General features: G+C 37.6%; 1 protein-coding gene across 2 annotated transcripts in view; it reads right to left on the bottom strand.

Moving 5' to 3' along the window:
• Window positions 1-536: 536 nt before the first annotated feature.
• The window catches only part of TMEM182 (transmembrane protein 182), a 30,745-nt gene continuing 8,400 nt past the window's right edge, over window positions 537-22,881 (bottom strand). For both annotated transcript variants that reach the window (XM_031051059.2, XM_031051060.1), the window contains exons 2-5: window positions 21,056-21,155; window positions 19,623-19,721; window positions 11,128-11,265; window positions 537-1,591 (exon numbers count right to left, since the gene is read on the bottom strand). In XM_031051059.2, the coding sequence (XP_030906919.1) occupies window positions 1,368-1,591; window positions 11,128-11,265; window positions 19,623-19,721; window positions 21,056-21,155 (561 nt within the window). In that variant the 3' untranslated portion in view covers window positions 537-1,367. The remainder of the gene's footprint in view (window positions 1,592-11,127; window positions 11,266-19,622; window positions 19,722-21,055; window positions 21,156-22,881) is intronic.

Consider the following 22,881-nt stretch of genomic DNA (forward strand, 5'->3'; position numbering starts at 1 on the left):
TTCTAGGTGGGCACTCCTTCCCTGCCTTTTAGTGATGCTTTCAGTATTCGTAACAGCTGTGGAATTAAGCATTATGAACAAGAAGAAACCAACACGCAGTCTTTACTTTTCCCCATCAGTCCTAAACTATTCCTCATTGAGTTACAAAGTGAAAATCAACAGACTCTCAGATGGATTTAATTTCAACTTGGGCCCAATGCCAGACAGTTTCCCCATTGTTAAAACCCCACCCCATCTTTTTCATACTACGCATACAGTCCCATCCTTACCCCATCTTTCAAGTATATGTGCACACACATATACTCAGAGAACCAGCCACTCCTCCAATCAATACAGAACCAAATCCATCTCCCCTGCTGTCTTAGCTAGACTCATTGCTTTCCCTGGGATGATTAGTAGGCAAGTTGGATTTGGTCTTTAATGTGGATTTTTAATATTTGGGAAAATGAAGGCTACATGAAATATACATTTTCCTCTCCTAGATATTGTCTTCATAATAAACCTTTTTTAATAAAAAAGTAATTTTACACAACCAGGAATATGTTTGTGGGAAAGCCAAGTATTCCAGACAAAAAATAAAAGGGTTAAAACTTGGTTAAAATATTAATGCTATAATTCAAAGTACAATTTTGGTGTAACTTTAGCTAGTGATTTAACTATGGCATTTTGGCTTATAGAATCATGCAAAATACATGGATTTCAGAACACAGAAGTATACAGCTTTCAAATGCATACAGAAAAGAGAAATGTGTAACGGAAGCAGTTAGGCTTCTACATGTACAGACTAGCACCAGGTTGCTGTTCACGGCAATTGTCTTCTCTCTTGTCCTCTTCGCATGGATGCTGTATGAACAACTGCACTCTATTTTTATAAAGTGCAGACATGTTTGCTTATACTAAAGCTAAGGCAAGTAGTGGAAAACAGAAGAGGGGGCAGATTGAATTACTGTGTGTGAATGCTTGTTGTCTCCTCTACCTTGTACCATCTCCACATGTAGAAGCACAAAATAAATGTTAAAAGACGTATAAAATGTTGATTTGGCCCACTTCATGTTGGGCTTTAGGTTGCAGAAAATATTTGCCTTTCTCTAGCTGCAAAACTGGAAATATGTTGCTAATAGTACAATATGGAGTATTGTGTACTTACTAAAGAATTAAAAACAGCTAGTTGAGGCTAAAGGTGGTTTCCTCCTGTAATGAGTTTTGTGTCCTTTACCCTTAAACAAGTAACAGAAGAACTTCCAGAAGTCTGCCTGCACACTTAGGGTTGCCATAAAGGTAATGTATAAAATTGTGTTCCAGTTTACAATTGTGATGAAGCTTCACTATGGTTCCTTTCCTACTGTATTGCCTTAAGCAGTGTATTTCTAGTCTGAGTGTAAATAAATGGAACGCCCTACCAACAAAAACAGCATCCCTGCTAATAAAGAAAAAAATGCTCCTATAGGAGCCAGCATAAAAGACCAGCCATAACGCACATAAACAGCAAAGTCTGGGCAATCCATTTTTTTCATGCTTGTGTAGTTTTCCAGATCAGCCATCGCCTGGACCCAGATGACATACATCATGACTACCAGCGAAAAAAAGACACCTGGAAAAGAAACACCAGGTTTTAACAACAGAGTGTGAGACAAATGCTGGGTGCATTTACTGTAATACTCAGAAATCTGTCAGTACTTCAGGTCCCATCTGCAAGACACAGTCAGCCACCACTGGATGTTTGTTTGCATTTGGCTTCTTCTAACAAGCCCTATCTCAATCTTGCTTCTGATTTGCACTGAAAGGCATACTCCCATAATAAAGGATTTATCTGACTTTGGTAGGCAGACTGAACCCCAGGTGTGTTTAGGGACAAAACTCAGGCAGATATTTACTGTTCTGAATTCAGGAGCAAAGGGAGGATGGAACAGGATGACCTGGAAAAAAATACCTACTTTTATTTTCCATTTTTCCAAATTCTGACATTGTTTCAATTCCAGTTTTTTGAATGAGATATGAAAAAGGGGAAATGGCAGAAAAAAAATTCTATTATCTTCACCTATCTACATTTGCTACGTTTTTCTTATGAAAAGGTCTTCGTTTGGAACATACTACCTTCAGCGCATTCTACTCAAATATTTAATACAAGATCCTCCACACTGGAAAAGTTCCTGTTGTAGTAACAAAACCCAGCAATAATGAAATAATAGCTATGAAGCAGGCTATTAGTATTAGCCTCAGATTGGATACAACAGTTTCCTGGAATTAATCCACCACATAATTCACAGCCTTTTCCCAACCTCTCCTCTGAAAGGCATTTGGATTGTTTACACATGATAGTAATAGGAGTACATGTCCTTACAAACTTTGTTAATCTTTCTGTTACTATACACCAGAAGGAGATATAAGAAGAAAGTACTTTCCAAACTATCAGTTGCATTCCTAATATTTCATTTCACTTTAGAGGAATGTGGACACTTGAGAAATGCAAGCCTGCAGCACAGATGCTCCAGCAGAAGATTTGCTAGAAAACTGAGGGCACAAGTCTGAATATTTTGCATGCTCCAGCCTGTACCCACTTGCTCCCTTAGGTCCAGCTGTCACAGAACAGTTACAGCAGCAAAACTTATCTATGGCAATATTAAAATATTTGGAGTACACCACCCCATCATGTTTTTACCCAAGGATGCTTACATGCCTCATTAGAGCCATAAACCAGTGCATACTTCCAGGAACACTTCTTGCCAAACCTCAGTCTACAGGCTGTAAAGCTGCAGAGCAGAATTCAAAGGTATTTGTGGTCTCTTCCCCACCCTTCTAAATATTTGCAGTGCAACCATGAACAGATGTGACACTTGTGGCAAAAATCCATAAATGTACTTTGTAAGCATCCATGGACTAGCATTTGCTTCCATCTGTCCTGCAAATCTTTCATGGTTACCTTTCTCCATCCCCACCTTGAGATGCTGCTTCACCACCTTCTTTGCCTGCCCTTCCAGTGATCTGCTGGTGTTCCTGTTAGTGCTTTATGGTCAAAATGCAATAGCTTTACATTGTGGACATCCTGAACATCTGACAAGTGAGAACTCACAACTCAGTCCTAGTGAACGTTACCTTTTGAAGCCCACCAAAAAATGAGCTGAAGTAGTTAACCTAAGGCATAATCAAAATGTGACTGAAAATCCCAAAGGATCTACAACTTTTATGAGGCTGAAAGTGGAAAAACTAAATAAGAAGGAGGCAGACACATTTCCTGTCTATGCAATATACTTTCAGGATTAAATTTTTTGCTAGGGCTCAAATTCCTAACAAAGTTTGAAAAAAAACCCAACACTCAGCTCTAAAAGGCATAAATTCATTTTGAAAGTATTTTACCTAAGTAAAATTCAATTTTGATAGAACTTAATACTGCACTTGTATTAAACACAAAACCAGTGAAACAATCAAAGGATCACCTTAGGGCCAGACATGAAGACTGAGAAATTAAATTGAAGACACTCCAAATATAAGTCAAATTGAGAGGAAGATTCCTATAACAGAACATCTAATGATAACAGGTAATACAGGCAACATAAGAAAATTAGAAGCAAAAAAAAACTAGTAAATTTTGATGTAACTAAATGCAGTTTTTAGAAACATAGAGTTTGTCCAAGGTTTCAAAATGTCAAAACCAGAAAAAAAAAATAAAAATTATACCCCAAAGATTTTGAAATACACATTAATAATATGACAAAATCCATATGAACATTGGAATTTACCTCTTCAGGTGCTGTGTCATTTTCAAATATCTGTAGTCTTCTATTTATTCTTGAGGCAAACTTATTCCAAAATGATAATAATTACAAAAAGTGGTGATGCATATTCCCTTACTAAACTAGCAGGTAAGTATAACTGTGCTTTGCACATCTGACGTGATCTCTGGCACCCTATGCAGGTACAACACTAAGTAGCTCAGTTAATCAGAAGCATCTGCCATGAAAACAATAATCTATTAGAGTACTTAAATCTCAGAATGGGCACCCCTTGCTCTTTGGGCAGTCTGAAACAATAGCTAGCTGGTTAAAACAGAGCCAACACCATGCAGGTGCAAAATAGCAAGGAAGCACTGCCAGTGGTAAAGTGACTTCAGGGAAGCTAAAATCCATCGGGTGATTTCACAGCAAGCTGCTAATATGTGTGTGTGGCAAACTGTTGGGTATGGAAATTTGCTGAAGAAATGTATGTCAAGCAGAGATGAATGTCCTTTTTTAAAAGAGAAGAAAGGGAAAGGGACAATATGTAAACCCTCTAATTAAAGCACTAAAGGAGTATCTAAGGGTTCTCACTATCTGTTAATGGAAGCTAATTAGTAGGTATATTGCCTAGTGTGTTCAAGAAATGTCTTGAACACTAATATCAGGCTAAGAAAAAACTGACCATGTCCTATTGCCTCCAACAGCATTTCTTTCATTAGTGCTCCTTTTGTCTAATTTTCACAGAGTTGTAATTTCATGGGAGTTAAGCATTTAGGAGCATACTGAATATATATTTACTCTGGGAAATCTGCCCCTGCAATCTTGCACTATCTATTTTGAATGTTATGAACTCTCATAGCCAAGCTCCAGGGCAAAATTACTGAGACTGAAAAAAAAAAATCCACAATTTCATGAAGCAAATATTTTTAGGAACAATGTGTGCTATGATGTATTTCTACACTTCTGGCATTTAGACCTTTTACACAGTATATGGGTATCCATTTGCCCTTGCCTTTTAGTGAATATAAAATAAAACAGCAGTTGCATGAATCAGGAATGATGAGGGAAATTATTCCTAGAACATGAAATATGTCTGAGAGAGATTAAGACAAATAAATACTTCCCTCCTCCTTTTTCTCTCTTTTTTGTCATTTTGCATTTTTTCTTAAGAACACACATGTCTGATACACAGCTCTGTGCAGTGTGATAAGACATAGACTTCTCTGAGGTCACTCTTTCTGCCTTTTGCATTCATTCTTTTGAATTTCTTTCAAACAAACACTTGTGCATATTGCAGAGAAGAATACAGAACCTTTAGAAACGTCTATGAATTCAAGAAGCAGTTTGCTGGCCTTTAGTACTTATTCTTCCCACGTAGAAATGCCTTTCACTTGTCAATGGTGAATGGCTGTTTATGGCATGAATCTTTTACTATGCAGACACGAAGACAACAGGTGCTGTAAAGAACGATGTGAGCCTTTTACTTGTGCCTAGAAGTTCAGAACTTTTTATCTCACTTGAGGAAAACTTGTATGTGTGTATATATATTTCCTTTTTCAGTTGCATTTTTATGTCCTTTTCCTTATTACAGATTCTGACACCTACCTTGGCCTCTTGTGACCTTTATTAAAAAGTAGGGTTAACATTCCACTCTGAAATACATGCAGAGGATCCCACTTAAGTGTTATGGGAATTGGCACATACCTCTGAAGACAGATTTTTGTCCTTATCTAGGAGCTAGAATTAAAATATCAGCTTTTTCACTCTTTTGGCAGGAAGCAGAAGTCATACTGGTACTTCTAATCTTGCTTCTTCTTGAGGGTGTGATTCTGTAATGCTCTGTGCACATCCTGGGGGCTTGATTGTTTGACATCAGTACAACAGGACAGTTTTCACCACTAGCCAGGCCCAAGGTAATTATGGACTCTGCTGAAGGCTGTCTTAAGTTATTATTTTAGGACAGCTTTCCCTTCATTTCCTATGACATTTGAAGCAACTATAAAGCTTCTTACAGTCTGCATCACTGTAGCTGCTCTTGGTCCATCCTCTGATATTGTAGACATGGAGGTGAGGCTGCAAACACAGCACTCAAGTCACTGACTATAATATTGTTGAATTGATATGCTCTTTCCCTTACAGGTGTAGCATCTGTAGTTTCATCTGCAGTCTCAGGGAGACAATGTGGCTACAAAGCTTAACGGAGGAAGCTGCTAGTCAATAAGCTGCCATAAATGCCAATAACTGTGTATACTTCTCCATTTGTACTCCACTGAGTTCAGCTGCAGCACTCAACAAAAGTGGGCAGCCTTTCTCAAAGATCAGGATGAAGAAAAGGTAGGTGTGTGATTCTGCCACAGATCAGACATTATAACTGCTCTGTGGGTAGGTTTGCTGCTATTCTGAACCCCAGATATGTGATGCTGTGGAGAGGTTTCTGAGGTCTCTTTGGTCATTGGAGACCCTTTGTGGTTCATCTATGTGGGCACCAGTGAAGCTGGCAGAGAGCCTTGAGTAAATAATTGCAGGGCTCTAATGGTTATAGGCAAGGGTATGAGGCTCTGGTGATGATGGTCTCAAACCTGCTGCCCAAACAATAAAAACTATACAAATGTTGGTTTACACCCTGCGTCAGCTTCTAGCTTTGTAGCTAGTCTTGCAAGCATGGCTTGGGCTTCTGTGACCATGAGACTTTCTCTGAGATTCAAGGATTGCTGGAGAGAGGCAAGATCCATCAGACAACATGGGAAAAGAACAGTAAGCTCAGTAACCTTGAGAAAAGATGCAAGCAAGGACCATGAGCAGACAGACATTAAAGCCTCCAGATAAGCAGGGGGAAGGGAATGGGACAGAGCAATAAGGGAGGATGATACACTTACACTAAGAAAGCAGCACAGCTGAAAGCCCATCTCAAATGCGTGTACATAAATAAACCTGTTGTTGGAATAACAGGAGGAATTGATGCCATTTCAGCTGCAGACATGGTAAGACAGTTTGCTTGACTGGAATGCTTTGCTGGATGAATACAGACTCTTTAAGAACAAGCAGTTAAGATGGGGTGGGATGGCTGTGGCCTGTCTCAAATGGACAGAGATTTAAGTCATAAGAGCTTTATGGTTAAGATCAATAAGGTGGACAAAAATGGTGTGATCATGGTGAGCACCTGCTACAGGCCACCCAATCAAGAAGTAGTGGACTGGAAAAATAGTAATGATTTCTGGATCTTACAAGGGACTCAGCCACCCCAATATCTTCTAGAATCAATTATAACTTTTCTGAAACATTTGTGGAACAGACAAACTAATAATGGAAGTTCACAAATAAGGAAGAACCGGTCAAGAATGCAATAGATGGTGTTAACTGTGGTTATAATGGCCATGAAATGGCAAAGTTTAGCATCCTAGGAGGAATACAGAAGGTGAGCAGGAGATTAAAGACCTAGACCTTCTGGAGAACAGACTTTAGCCTGTTAAGAAACTGGTAAGCAGGATCCCAAGGAAGGCTGATCTGAAGGACAAAGGACACTCTGAAGGACAAAGGTGCCTAAAATGTCTGGTTGTTCCTCGCAGGCAACTTCCTTAAAGAACAAGAATGGTCCCTCTCAGTGGACAAGAGTTCAAGCATGTCAGGCATAAATTAAAATTAACCTCATGCAGAGCTGCATGAGGAAGAACACAATCATCAGGTTTGAAAATACTATTATTTCATTTTCCTCAGCATTTTTTGACATCATATCTGGAAAACTGTCCAGTTTGGGATTCCCTGGTGAAAGAGAGATACTGATAAACTGAGATGATGACCACCATGATGGCTAGGGGAATGGAGGATAACAAGAGCCTGAATAAGCTTGGGAAGAGAATCAAAACAGATTTCATCTTTCTAAATGGGATTCTAGAGATGATAGGGATAGACTCTTCAGAGGTCTGCACACTGAAAGGATGAGACACAGTGATCACAAACTGCAGCATGGAAAATTTCAGATAGATACATGCAAAAAACCAAGTTCTCAATCAAATTGGTCAAACTGAGACAAGTGTCCGAAGATGCTGTGAAACATCAGTTAGTGGAGATTTTAAAAACTTGACTGGATAAGGCTCTGAGCTGCCTTTGCAGCCACCCCTGCTTTGAGTCATGGAAGGTCAGACCTGACTGACACAAGAAGTCCTTTCCAACGTAAATACATTCTGTGTCACTCAGGAGCTCTGTCATGGCTTCTTTTACAGCTCCCTTCAAAAGGCAAGTCTATGTGCCTTAGCACAGATAAGACAAAGTGTCCCTCTGAGAGTGTGTTTCTTACTATTGATGGTAGAAGTTTAAGTATTTGGTTCATAAAAAACCCTTAGCTTTCAGATGGCTGAACAGTTGGCATAAATTCCATTCCCAATAATATCTTCAGCTGTTTTCTGAACTCTAAGATGGCATAGCAAACCATGCTACAAGCTGTTTTCTTCAGTGGAGGCAGAGCTTTTATCTGCCACCTAATTTGTCAGTTGAGGTTGCAAAAGGATACAGGTACTTCAATCCAATAACAGGTACTAAAATTACTTCATCTAACATTTTCCTTTAAGGATATGTAAGTAGGAAAATGACTGATCTTCTCATCTTCTACCAAATTTCCACAGAACTATCTTGTCTAACTTCTTTCTCAGAAGCATACTATTCTCTCCAGTATAATAGCTACTCGAATTTTGTGGTAAGCCAGCATCCAGGCACTTTCAAAACAATGTATATAATTCTTTTTTTTCCATCAAATTATTATGCTGGTTTCTGTTTTAAAAGAACTCTAACTTCACCTATGATTTAAGTCACATCTTTCCATTTTTCCCCTTAGGTCTGTGTTTAAATAGGTCATAGAATTATAGAATGGTTAGGGTTGGAAAGGACCTTAAGATCACCTAGCTCCAACACCCTGGCTGCATCCTGATCACATATTGGTATGAATGGTAAATATGTACCACTTATGATCACTTCTCCCCTTCAGGCCCTGCTTTCCTTTTATTTTTAGCTCTTCTAGTTCTGAAGGAGATAGAGGAAGAGATCAGGGCAGCAGGGAACACAGTAGAGCACACCATCCTGCCTTCTAGAGGCAGGCTAAAACCTGCCTCTTCTGCATCAGGTTCTACCTTAGCTCTGCCCACAAGTTATCCCAGATTTAAGATATTAACTACTGTGAGGATTTCCTACTGGGAGAGAATGAAATCTAGCAATTTCATGCTGTCATACCTTTGGGTCAGAGAATCCCTCTTACTCTCCATTTAACTCCATTAATGGGCCATTGATCAGTAATACCACAGCTGGGAAACTGAGTTGTGCCCAAAACATGTCACAGGATATAGCTTAAATTATATCAAATGCAATGGATTTATAAGCAATCCTTACGTCAGCATGGTCACTCCCAAAGCATGACTTTAATTCATGATATAATTAAACCTTCACCTTGGCAATACGAGTACTTCTGAGAAGAGCTGAGAGCAACAAGCTTTTTTCAGTGTCTTTGTGGGTGATCTTCAGTGTTGGGTAGGATCATGATGTTTAGAGTGAGTACCTTCCCTGGGCAACCCCACCCTACTGGTGAGACTGGCAGTAGATACAGAAGAGCTTGGTCAGGAACTATGTCTCCCTACCCAAGCCAAAATTTCCCATGCAAGCTGAATGGCTCCAGGGTCCTTTAGTGTGCTGTCACCACTACCTTTTGGCAAATTACAGTAGGATTTTGTTAAATATCTTTGCTTTAAAACAGCAATAATGGCAATAATAAATATAATGCAGATCTTCTCTGAAACGTTGATTGAGAACAGTTCTTAAGTTGAAAAATACTACATACAGAGTAAGAAGTCATGATTTCCTTTGAATAACATTTGCTCTAAAGAGAAAGAGGGTGAGAGGGGCAAAGAGACAGGCCCAAAGTCACACATTAGGATAACAAAGCTCACTTCACACATCTAAAAAAATAGCCTTTCTACATTCCCACAGAAAAAGGAAACAGAGGTGCAAGGTTCCTCCATAAGCATTCATCTGATCTAATTAGGCCCCTCTTTCAGGACGAAATGAACCCGCAGCTAGGGGAACTTCTTAGGTACCTACTGTTTTTACTGCAAATGCCTCTTTTATTGCCTCTTGCAGGCCTCCTAGGAAAGACAAAGGAGACGTAGTGCACACTTGGGGATCTAACTTTCCCCTGCCTAGAGGAGGGCAGATGAACTGACCCAGAGAGGAGAACAGACATGTCGCTTCGCACCTCTGCCCATCAGTTCCCGCTGTCTTTCAGGTGCCCTTTTCCTCTGTAACAGCCTCTGCTACTTTCTAGTCACAGCTGAGTTTTTTTATAGATTACAAATGCAGAAAGAGTAGGACTCACATGGGCTCTTACACTGCAAATTAGTGACAAAAAGCATTGAAATATCTTGTGATTTCCATCAGACTATGAATATATTTTGTATGTCTTTTAAAAGTGTGGAGGAGTAATTCTCAAGGGATCAAACTCAAGTACGCAGGAGGTTTTTCAGCAAAAATATTATAAAATACTTCCCACACTTCACTGAGAATCCTTTAAAATGGAATAACGATCACTTGCTGCGCATGAAGAGCTGAGAGGTGAAGTTGGTAAGCAAGGTCAGCAGGTCAGTAACAGAAGCAGAAAAAGAGCCCGGGCCTTTTGGTTCTGGCATGAGTGGCTCTAACTTGTAACAAAATATTGTTCTCACAGGGCTGTCTCTCACCAGGCTATATATAAAGAACAGTGACTGAGCACATTATATCATTTACATCCTGCACAACCGTATCTTACACACTAGTGTGACATCTTACCACACTTTGCAAGGTTAACTGAACAGTATCCCAGAGAGCTGCCCATATCACCTGAATCATGGCAGGGTGCATCCTCCACAGTACATGTGTGTTATGAGGAAGGACAAAGTTATTTGTTATCTTTCATTCACAGAGGTTTAAAGCTCCCACTTATTCATATGGGACAACTATTTTTTGTACTCTACGTATTCTCTGTCTTCCAAATTCCTTGAGCCCACCATAATGACCTTTTTTGTCACTTATTAAAAAACACCCCTCTTTGGCCTTTGAGATTCCTATAAGGCAGCACCCCTAAATATGCATTCTTTTTTCTGTTAAAGGAGTAGACTGAAATTGCAGTGTAATTCTATGATTTGTCCTGGATTAATACTTTTTTTTTTTAATCCAAAAGTTGCTTTTAGAATAACTTCATGACGAAGTAACTGTGGAAAGAATTGTCTCCATGGCAGGCACTAAGTAACTGTGGAAAGAATTGTCTCCAAGCCAAAGGATAAAAGCATATGCTTTTTCTTTCTTTTAGCCATGAATAATATAATTTTTGGTCAAGGAAAATGGAAGAAATACCTTATCCTTTCTATTCTTTAATTGGCTGAAGAAACAGTATACCCACCAGCAATGATGAAAAAGCCTCCTCCTGCTTTGTACAGAACGTGGCTGGCAAAAGGAGCTGCACAGATGATGAAGAAACTAGCCATCACAATAGTGACTACTCCCAGGAGCATAAGTACTGTCCAGAAACCTCGATAAACTGGAGAAAGGGAAGGAGGAAAAAAGAATACAACACTTTTTAGAACTTAAACAAGTGGCATATTTGGCTAACAAAGACATTTAATTTCCCCTTTTCTTCTTACTTGCCTTATTAACAAATGAAACATTCATTCTATCTTGCCTACAAGTTACATACCACGTGAACTAAATTAGGTTTAAACATCAGTCCTTATCTGATGATCATGGAAAATAGGTTGTAAATTACCATTAATAAAATCTGTCTGCTTAATATTTAGCAGTGACTTGTAAGATAACAACTTGACCAAATTTATGCTCTTTAGAAAATGGTACACCAAAGCTGTAGCAATGTTTCTTTGGGATAAATGACTAGATTGACATGATGCAATTGTTTTAACCCAATTGCCTGGGAGAGGCAGAGAGCTGCAACATCTTGACATTCTTAGTGCTCAGATTATATCACCAACAGCAATCTGCAAGCTCTCTACAATCTACAACTGGATAATTCCCTTTATATACAGTTATATTCAATAGATGAAAATCTAAAGCAGGAGGGGGAAGAAATTAAAAAAATGCAACCCAGCTTTCTGAAAAACAGTGAAGTATTTTAAACCAGCCTATTCCTGCTCTAAAGCTCTTTGTATTTTATTAAATTTAAAACATGATGTTTCAGAAGCCCTGTTAGTGCCAAGCAGTGCTGAATTAATGGATGCAGCTGGTGATAAATGAGCCGAGAGTTTTGTGACATACCCTGGCCAAAAGAGTCTTTCTAACAATTATTTTTTAGCTGGTTAATTGCACATCCATTTAACAAAGTCATCATTTTACAAATGCTACAAGAGTGACATACATTTCTCCCATGAATTTAAAAATTGGTACATTAACACAACCCATTAGTAAAATTATGAGTTGCAAAGATCTCCATCATCAGATCTGAAAATCTTGAAGCACTGACAATTCAGTCAGTGAAAAACATTTCCACCCAATTGAGGGAAAGCATATAAGCCAGTTGACAAGTCAGGAAAAGTGAGTCACAAAAGAAACTGCCGGTTACCATTTGACAGCACCTACTTACTGCTATGGCAAAACACAACCAATAAACTATTATGCTGGTTCATATACTGAAAGTTTACCATTCATACAGCTTGTTAGAGCCAGCTTCTGGAAAAATTTGGGTTTGCCTTCATCTGAAATCTGGAGGTGCACTACACATTATCAGCTTGGGCTTCCCACTATTGTGTTCCAAAAATCTATAGTTTTTAACTTGGCCAGCTTAACTCATGCTAAAGTATATACCATCTTGCTTCTTTGTTAGCTAGATCACATTCACCACACCACATTAGCCACACTTTTTAAATAACATCCTTTTTAATCCATGCAAACGTTCAGAGACATAATTTTCCGCCACACCGGTCAGCAGATTTGGGCATGAAAGGATTAATGTATCTGAAACAAGCTGGCAGAAGGGTTAAAACTGTGTTTTAGTTCATATCCAATACAACTCTTCTTTCCACATAAACAAAAAAGAACATAGAAATAATAAGTAAGAAATAAGGTTGTGGTTCAGCAAAGCAGTTAAGTGTATGTTCTGCTCTAAGTACTCTATCTCTTACGGGATTTAGGCACCTGTTTGAAGTTAAACTCATAGTTAAATGATTCACTTAAAGCAAATGGACAGTGAATGGAGACCTAGAGAGGTAAATCTCTCAAGTCCTTCAGTCTTGGGTTTCTGAAGCAATTTCATGTTATTTTACTCATGGGACTACTTTGCTAAGCTTCATCGCAGTCCCCAAGTCCATGGGACATTACTTCCTCATTTAAAACCTAATACCACTAAATCAGTCTATAACCACCCAACTCTTTTACATGGATGGCCCAAGGTACTTCAAAGTCATGCTACATAATAGGACACATTGGCTAAAATGGACCTTGAAAAAGCTTTCTTCAATACCATTATAGTCAGTCACCTAAATCATACACTATTGTTTCTATTTTCTGAATGGATGAGGATACAAGATTCTCCAGCATTACAAAATCAGTATCCAGTTTCATTATCTGTTCTTCATACAAGAAAATATGAAGTCTGCTTTTACTGAAATTTTACCAAAAAAGCTTTATTTGTTCAAATATTCCTGGAAACATAACACAAAAAAGGAGTATACATGTAACTGATGACAATTTGTTTAAACCTCTCTGTAGTTATACAAGACAAAAGCTGTTTCTATGCTCCAACAGCATAAAGATTTTATACATTATACATGAAATACTGATTTGACCTGGCTATTACCTGAAATAAGCTTCCATTCTATTTCTCTAGAAACAATTATTTACTCTAGAGATTCACAGATAAATTCTGATGACCCTAATGCTTGTTTATCCAGCTAATTCTGTCATTAAACATCAGTTAGAAAACATAGTATAGTTGGCAGGTAAAAAGTCTGCAATGCTCCCAGATCTGCAACTTTTCAAGCAAAAGACTACCCCCTCTAATTTGCAAGACAGTAAGTCATTTGGATCATTTGTGGCACAGGTCTGAGGAATATCCTAAGAACATTTAGATTTCTTCATTAGCAAGAAGCCATTTTTCTGCAAAGGCCTATTTTTGCTCAGACATTTCCCATCTTCTCTGCCCAGATATTCCTATAGGGCTAATAAGTCAAAATTACAATGCAGCCCTACTGTCATTTACTTTAGCTGGCATCTATGGATGGATGCAAAAGAGATGGTTGAAATTAAACCTTCCTAAGAACAAACTTACTCTTCAAGTCAAAGACTTTGCTGCTCTGAGACTGAGGAAAGCCATGACAGCTAAAATGCGACAGAAGATGCTGCTTTGAATTATGCTTCTTTATATCCCATGAAAAGGGCTGACACTGTGATCCAAGCAGCCTGTTTCAAAAAATAATGGTTCAATGCACTTGTGCAAAGTGTTAACATAAGTTTGCACCATTTCAGCTCTCAGTGAGGCAGTTCTGAAGGTAGCCCATATTCCGGTCCAGATGACAAAGAGCACACTTGCCTCTGCAAGGTACTTCACAGATATGTTTGTTAGCTACCTCAAATACATGCATTAATCAAAGTATTTCTTACAACAGAAGAAATAAAGTACAAGCACTACCACAGTGTCCGAGGTAAACCTATCTGCAGCGTTAATCTTGGATACCATTGCTCTGTGTTGCAAGAGTGCTAAACAGAAGGTTCTGTAACTTGTCTTGGTAAGCTGCCCCTTTGTCGGGTACAACATTTGCCTTGGCAGTGACAGGCAGGCCTAAAAATAAGTACTCAGAGGAAAACAGGAGTACACACGCTATGCTTGTCTTTGAGTTCTGCACCGTTTGGCCTCCATTCTATGGGAACATTATAACTGCAGTATATTCCTTCAAAATTGCATGACCTGTAGTTTTCCCTTGCTACTTGCTTTTCTCCCTAAAGATGCTAATTTGGGTCCCTCTGCAGACTTTTGCATCGTTTGAAATCTAGAAGTATTACCTGGTTTTGGATAAGGGGCCAAATTTTTTGAGAAATATCTGAAAATTATTGAGTATGGTAAGTGCCAGCACTGATTATAACTAAGACATAGATTTATATTGTAAGTTACTGGTGCATGATATGAAAGAGAAGCAATAATGTGTTTTGACAAAGTTCCACAGCTGTGTCACCTACAAGACACACTTCTGTAGTAGCCACACACATCCACCTCTGAAGCTCCGTAGTGGATTATTCAGGAACAGGCCAGATAAAATGACAATGTGACACCCATTTACTATTGGAGATGTTAACATCAACCTCATGAAACGATATTACGTATCATATTGTCCTTGCTGACTTCAAGTGTTTTAAAATCTCAGCCATCAGCCCATATATTTTCTATTGCTTATAAAAAAAACCCACAAAAACCAAAACCCAGACACTTAATATTAAATTTAATATCAACAGAAATTATTAAGCACTAAAAATGCTGAAAACTTCTGAAGCATGTGTGAGTACAGTGTTGCATAAACATTCCTAAGGATAGGCAAAATGACTTGGGAACATTGCCTTGAATTTTCACCCACAAGCTTACCTCCTAAATTGAACTTTTCTTGTGATTTAACTGTGGACTGCAATTTAGAATATGTCTTTTTTACCTCTCTATTTCATGTAAGAGATATCAAAATTCATCTGACATGAGTATTGTCACTCACAACATAAAATACTGTGAAAGGTGAAGTGCCTGAACTGCTCTAAATCAGGAGTATCTATCTTCTCTACAGATAAACAGCTATGAATGAGGTCAGAGGTCTCATCAGCACACAGGAGACACACCTGGCAGCACAGTAAACCTTGCAAGACTTTTCTCAGTTTCACTCACTACCCTTTAATACCCCTTAGTGGTAATAAACCTTTTTTTTTAATAACCTTAACAGTAAAACAAATACAATATTCACAGTAGGAATACATTACTTTTTTAAAATACTTCTTACTTTATCACTGCTTAGTGGCTGGGGTATTCTCCCTTAGTAAACGTACTGTATTACAATCTCTCATGGGCAATTATGTGACTGTATTGCATAACAGCATTTTTTGCCCTAGAAATAGGCTACTGCTAACATTTCACTGTACAGTTTTTATTCTCAGATTTCATTGCTGATATTTTTTAGATTAGTCTAGGTTAATTTCAATCCAGTAACAAACCTGCCAATAAATTTGATCACACCAGTTCAGATTTAACAGTTGCTGAACCAGAATTTCACTTCAGTCCTATAAATGTTGTTTATTCTACATTTTATTAGGCATTACTTCAAATCCTGGCAATGTGCCTGGTACTAGACTAAATAAGGTACTAATAGTCAGGAAAAAAAGTATTAGCAGCTACAAATCAGAGTATTAAACTAATGTGTCTGTGCAGCCCCATTAAATGTCTTCCAATTTAGCTTCAGAAGGCACTGGGGCAATTTACAACAGTTAAGGAACTACTGTTCATTTCCAAATAAAGTTAAAAAAACAAACAAAAAAACCCAAAACTCAAGAATAAAATTAATGACTTAGCTAAGTGCTACATTTTGCACTTCTTTGTTTTAGGAATAATGCCACTGTAGCCAATGGGACTCCCTGTACAAATAAGTACTTTGTACATTTTTCAAAAACAGGCCTAGTATTGTCCTGTAGTAAACAAGTTTTATAAAAGTGTGATAGTCCTTGAATGTCACTGTTAAGTAATCTAATGCCAGGATGCCATGCAGTAATCTAGCTAGCAATTAATTATTATTTGAGTACTATACTATTATGATTTCAAAACAGCCTGGCAGGATGACCAGTCTGATTATGATTACACAAATGCATGTTTATTTAAGGGTGCAGAGTTCACTACTCTGGCACTTTTATTCTATGGGCTAATTTCATATTTTTTTATTCCTAGGTTGTAGTTTGTTGCACATACATTTGTGAGTCATCATATAAATGAATCTGCTGGCAACACAATGAGGTGCTGTCTAAGTCTACTGAAGAGCTGCACACTATAATAACTATCACTATAAACCACTGTATCATCACAGAAAGTCACTAGAGTCAGGCTTCCCCAAGTTCACTTAGATTCCTGTTACAGGTTAAGATAAATGACATGGTGTAAAATTTCTTTAAAGCACTTTAACCACAAATGTTGGCTAGCACAGCTGTGGACACCACACCTTACACTGCAGGTGGGTGAAGTCCTCACCACTGTGCCAAGATACTGAACAAAACTGGTAAATGAACAAAAACACTGCAATTGTGATGAAAAGATACAGCAAGCTGTAATTTCAATGCAGTGCTACTTAACCCTTCAAAGCTGATCATAATGATAATGATAATGATAAAAAGAAATTAAGACATGCATTCAAATTTCCACTATAAGCATTACTGAAGGCTTTTCTGCCTTTACATTTCCACCTAAGGCTATAATTCTTGACACCAAGAGCTCATAGTCTAGGTTTGTACAGAAGGATGAACTAAGCTTTTGGTCTAAGGCCTTGTAAGGTGTACTGTAACACAGAACTTCAAGGTCCTTAGTGTTTTGAGTCTTTTGGGAACTATAATACAAAAAGCATAAAACCAACATACAAAGAGATGTAAATCAGCTAAGAGAGGATATATAGCTTCTTTTGAATTCTGGCCCAGGAAGCCTCTGAGCCTAATTCATACTGACACTAACGCCAAAGGTGCTGTGTCAACAGAGAACTTGGTCCAGACACTGCACTCAAAAATCATCAGAGATTTTATGTCCCTCAGGAAACTTATCTTTGCCTGAGCCCATCTAACTAGATGGTAACAATACACTCCATAAACAAACCACACTTTTGTTTCCACTGGGGGCTGCAGTTAAGTCCAAATTCCTCTGATAAGGTCTCAAAGTCTCTTAAGCCAAACAGTCTGCAAAACAAGTCACGTGCCTTCACTTGCTCAGAAAACTAACAGTCCTGTTAACAGAAAAGTTAGAGATTTTTATAAAGATGTGTGGTACATACATATTTTATTGTTCTAATGAAGTGTAAAGATTTTTATTCAGCTGTTTATTTTTCTACAAAAGAGCAAACTATTTTTCAGAATATTTCTTCTTATCCACACCTAATTAAAATAGGATTTGAGAGTCTCACTACAATTACAGCTATAAACCTGTGTGAGAGATTTCTTTTTTTATCCATAAAAGTAAGTATGTTGAGAAAGTTATTAAAAGTTGAGAAAGTATATGAAAATAGTAATATTCTATCAGGAAACTGTAGCAGAACCAAAAAAGGGACAATAACTTCAGTCTTTTGATAGTGCCTTTTTGTTCTGTGTTTAGCAGATGCAACATATTTGATGCAGCCAACTGGATATAAAACAGTTCATGAAATCTTGCTTTTCATGAAACCAAACTGAGAGCTTTTGCCACTGGCTTTTACAGAGAAGCATTTCCTCCACTGTGAATCAAGAAGAGGATAACCTTCTAGCATTTCTTAATTTAGCAACTGCAGTTGGAAAGAGGTTTTAGAAACTTGTTTGCCAAATATCACAGGCAGGACTGCCAAACTAGACAAAAGGAGAAAGAAGTTTTAAACTAACAGAAGAAATGATGATGTAACCTTTTTCATAAAAAGTTATGAAAGATTCTTGAACAAGCATACCTGCTCTAGTAAATAACTCAGCCTGGATGCTAAAAACGAGCTGAAGGCATAAAAAAAAACCCTCTTCAGTTTTCACGAGCTCGAAAGCAATCCAACAGTATCTATTTATATAGCAGGAATGGCTTTGAGTACACCCTACCTGGGCCAGCATTCCTACTACAGTTCTGTCTATTTTTAATCTCCTTATATTAAGTATAGATAAGAAAATTATATTTGAGCAGTGGTTCTTTTGGCAAATATAACTAAAATTAATTAAACTTTTGATGATATTCCTTCTCCTTTCCTTATTGTTTGTCCACTTCTGTGTAATCATGTAATATCAATTGAGGATCCTTTGTGAATGTATGAGTGAATGGTGGAATATAAACTCTGTCTAGATCATTGGGACCTGATGACTCATTTTCAAATGGAAGGATAAACTGTTCTAGATGTGCTGTAAAATTACAGATTAGATCTCTGAATGGTGAGGTTTGAATTCTTCCTGGACAAACAGTTCATAATTTCTAAAGATTAACAGAAACATTATCAGTCCAACTTATTTTCTTTTTCATGTCTGCAGCACAAAAAAAAATGGATTCTGAAGACCCTTTAAAGTTAGCAAAGGCATAATTACAGCTTCAGGACAGGAAACGATCACTGAGTGAGCTCAGAGACATGCAGCATCCACACATTGTGGGTTATTTAAAAAAGTCCTATGAAATCATCAGAAATGACAAAACTGTCCACTGCTACAATCTTAGGCACACACTGTTGAGAGTAATTTCAGAGCCTCAACTACCTATAGTGTCAGTGTTGAGAAGCTGGCACATCCAGCAGTCAGTGCAGTATATCTGAATTACTTGAATAAACTTAAGACAGTATTAAGGCCCTTCTACTCCTTCCTCATAAAGTAAAATTGCAATATATTTCCACATATGATTATTTACTTAACAAAAAAGACAGGTTTACTGGAATGCATGAGAAGTACTTGTTCAAGGAAGACACTTTTTATGCGAGAAAATAAATCACTTAAAAAGGAAATATCTCCTTTAAAAAAAATTACCATCGTTCTCCCATTATGCTTAAAGCTAAGCATTCATTTAATGACTTTGCTACTTAGTGGCTTAAATTTGTATGTTGTAAAATAATGAGAAGTATGAAATACCAAAACTATTAATTAAACTGTGTGGAGTGATAAGGATGTTTTACACTGAAGCATACAAATGGTTTTCTTGAAACTATAGGCACTGAATCCATTTGCAGCCAAAAAAATACTTACTGATTGCAGAGTCATAGGAGGTTGAGTTGTGTTCATCTCGAATAAGAGGAAATGGTGACAAGTAAGCATGTGTACAATTCTTAGAAGGCGACTGGTTAGCTAAAAGGGAAAGAAAGATGAAGATTGATAATTTATTGCCTTAAAAATAAAATATTTTAAGCCTGTTCTTCAAATGGGCAAACTGGGTTCCACAAGTCAAAATTCCAGGTTTTCTTCTCAGGCAATAACTTACAGTGGATTTAGTTTGGTAGGGGATACCAGCCTCGTTATCCAGCCAAGGATATTCTTTAAAGGGCAATACATATTTTGAGAACAGTAAAGCAGCCTTGCTGAAGGCACACTTCAATTTATATGCAATGCATATGTATGCTTTTAGATGCATATATACCTTTCACTTGTGAGGGTTAATCATGAGCATCTCATTATTGCATGATCCACAGAAAAAAAAAAATCCCAGGAAATTACTTTTTTTCTTGTGAAAGAACAATGAAAAATATCAAGCATCTTCAGAAAGTTTACATATGAGTTTAGTTTACAGAATCAATATCCCCAGAGAAGGGTAATTTCACCCTTTATATTAAATGCTTATAAAAACATCACCTTCTTCCTTGTGAAAGATAAAAGCTGACTATAGCTTAAATCACATTTAAATTTCAGATACCTGACCGCAGAATTTTCCAGATATGTAACAAAGGAAAATTAATTACAGTGAATATTACCTTTGCCACCTAAGACCAAGCAATATAGTTAGGAAAACATGGGTTATTGAACTCGAATTTGTATGATGGCATCTGCTTTTCACAACAATTGTGTAAATCTTGCCATAAGGAGAGGGAGCTCTGTACCTCAGAGATAGAGTCAAAGACAGGAAAAGATGTTTTGCTTGACCTCTCTTCATGGGAGATTTTGGTTGTAAAATACTATCTGCATGTAGTGAAAGAAAGTGAAGGGCCATCTGTGAGTTTAGCAGAGAAATTCTTCTGGAGATGATGTGCACAGTTTCACTGTTTTCACAGTGAAACTACTCATGCCTTCCTTAACCCACTTGTAGAACTAGTTGGAAAAACTCTCCAGACAAAAATTCATGGATCATCCTAACCACTAAGCTCTTTTTCCCCACATTGCAGAAACAAACTGTCTGTTTAACATAAGTGGCAAGAGACTGTCCTTATAAGAATGGACTCAGGTTAACAGGGCAGCCATGACACTCAGAGTAAGTTGACAGTTAAACATGTATCATTTTGTCCCAGAGTTTCCTTTAACACACAATAATGTGTCAAGAATTTATTTTAGGGTAGCTGAAGAACCTGATCACTGAAGACGCCATAAGAAACCCAGTGATTCATAAGATGGGGAAAAAAATACCCCGCCAAAACCACAGTGATTTTGAGAACAAGCTACTGTAGATAATGTAAAATGAAAAAGTTACTTACTGTACCAGAAATTCCACATGCTGGCATTATTCTCTCCTACATTTCCACTAAACCAGCACCTCCAGAAGAAACCTTCATGATGGAAAGTAGCCTTCTCTCCCTATAGGCAGGAAAAAAATATATACAAAAAAAGGCATTATCATACAACTGAAATTAGATGTTGAGGCAAAAAACCACCACCCTCATAATGAAACAGCCTATCTGAGTAGAGCCTAGCTGTAGCATGTCTAAACAGCTGTACTTCATTTGAAAGAATCTCATGTTGCAAAAGTAGTATCACAAAATACAAATCCATTTAGGAGCTAATTACACCTGGTTACAAGAGGGTTAAAGCAGGCTTACAAGTCTCCAGAAGGTCAAAATGAGAACATTTAAAAGTTCATACAGAAATAAACTCTTACAAAATAAACATCCAAGAAGCCTATATATTTAATTCTCGTTACAAATAAAAACATCCATACTAACCCCAGCATCTTCAGGTGCTTTTGAACATGTTCCTATTTCTGTAGCAAGAAGCCAATAATCGGTTCCAAATGCCACCAAAAAAAGCAAAACCCCCAGAGCTGCAAAGAAGCCACCAAAAAATACCCCCACACTTAGTTTCATTATCAAAGTTATCTTACAAAAAACCTCCTTAAGTACTTTAGTAAAATAAATAAAGTTATTGGGAAAGTAACTAATAAGCTGTTTGGAGAACACAGCTCATATCTGAAGAAGTTTCTCTACACTTGACTTTCTTCCTGTGCCCTTCCTCCTAATGTCCTGTGATTCGGTTTGCATCTCCTAATTTGTGTTCCATGTGGCTGGCTCAAACCTGACAGATGAAAAGGGCCTTCTATTTTAGGACACTGATGGCAGAGCTTCATTCTGTTTCTCTGTCTGGGCGAGGCCAGTCAGAAATAGCTGACCTTCCCCTAACTAATCGGGGATTGACTTGAAATATTATTGCAGTTGGTGCATCGACATCAGTGGAGATGGAGGTGCAATGGCTCCGTCCATCCACGTGAACAGAGCATGTAATAGCAGCAAGGACTTCCAAAGTTCAGGCTTGGTGGTGAATGTTTCCTTAGTTGTTAGCAGGGAATGAAACACATGCAACACTTCAGAAATTACTATGTTGTGTTAGTAAATGAAGGCTGAGAATTTTTTATGGTAGCCAAATTGAAGAGATGCCTTTGAAAACTCCAAACTTAATTATAACTACAGGTAGCTATAAAAATTTCCATCTTACTATTAATGTAATAACTTTGACAACACTAAAATAAGCATTTAAGTGCTTTGTTTATTCATATGCATCTTATTTGCATATATCAGAAAAGCATGCAATCAAAAATTCCTCCCAATATCTGGTAAGAAAATTTCAAACTTTTTAAAAAAGAAGACATTTTCCCATGCATGTGCTTTGGCCATTTTGGAAGGTGATGAGGTAACACATTTAAATTCCAAGGACTCACTCCCCCTAAAAAAGGCTTTTCAACAACTTCTATTCATGTAAAACAAGCCTTGTACATGATCTACCTAACACCATATTCACTTTTATTACGAGTCATATTTTATTCAAACCTGACACTATGCTAATTTCTTACACTATACGAGCATTTTGTGGCCTTTTTGCACTGCACAGTTTCAGTGTATGCAGAACAGTAAATGATTTTTCAGTCAGACTTTTTTTGCCATATTTTCTTTCCCTGCATTGATGCAGCTCTCTTTGCTATAGCAGAAAGTGATCTTTCAAAAACATCACTTTAGAAAGTCATGTTTTATTGTTCTTTATTAAAGAAAAAACATCTTCAGGAAAAAGAACAACACACTCAATGTGCTATAAA

The sequence above is a fragment of the Melopsittacus undulatus genome, chromosome 2 (genome assembly GCF_012275295.1).
Source record: "Melopsittacus undulatus isolate bMelUnd1 chromosome 2, bMelUnd1.mat.Z, whole genome shotgun sequence".
Taxonomy (NCBI): Eukaryota; Metazoa; Chordata; class Aves; order Psittaciformes; family Psittaculidae; genus Melopsittacus; species Melopsittacus undulatus.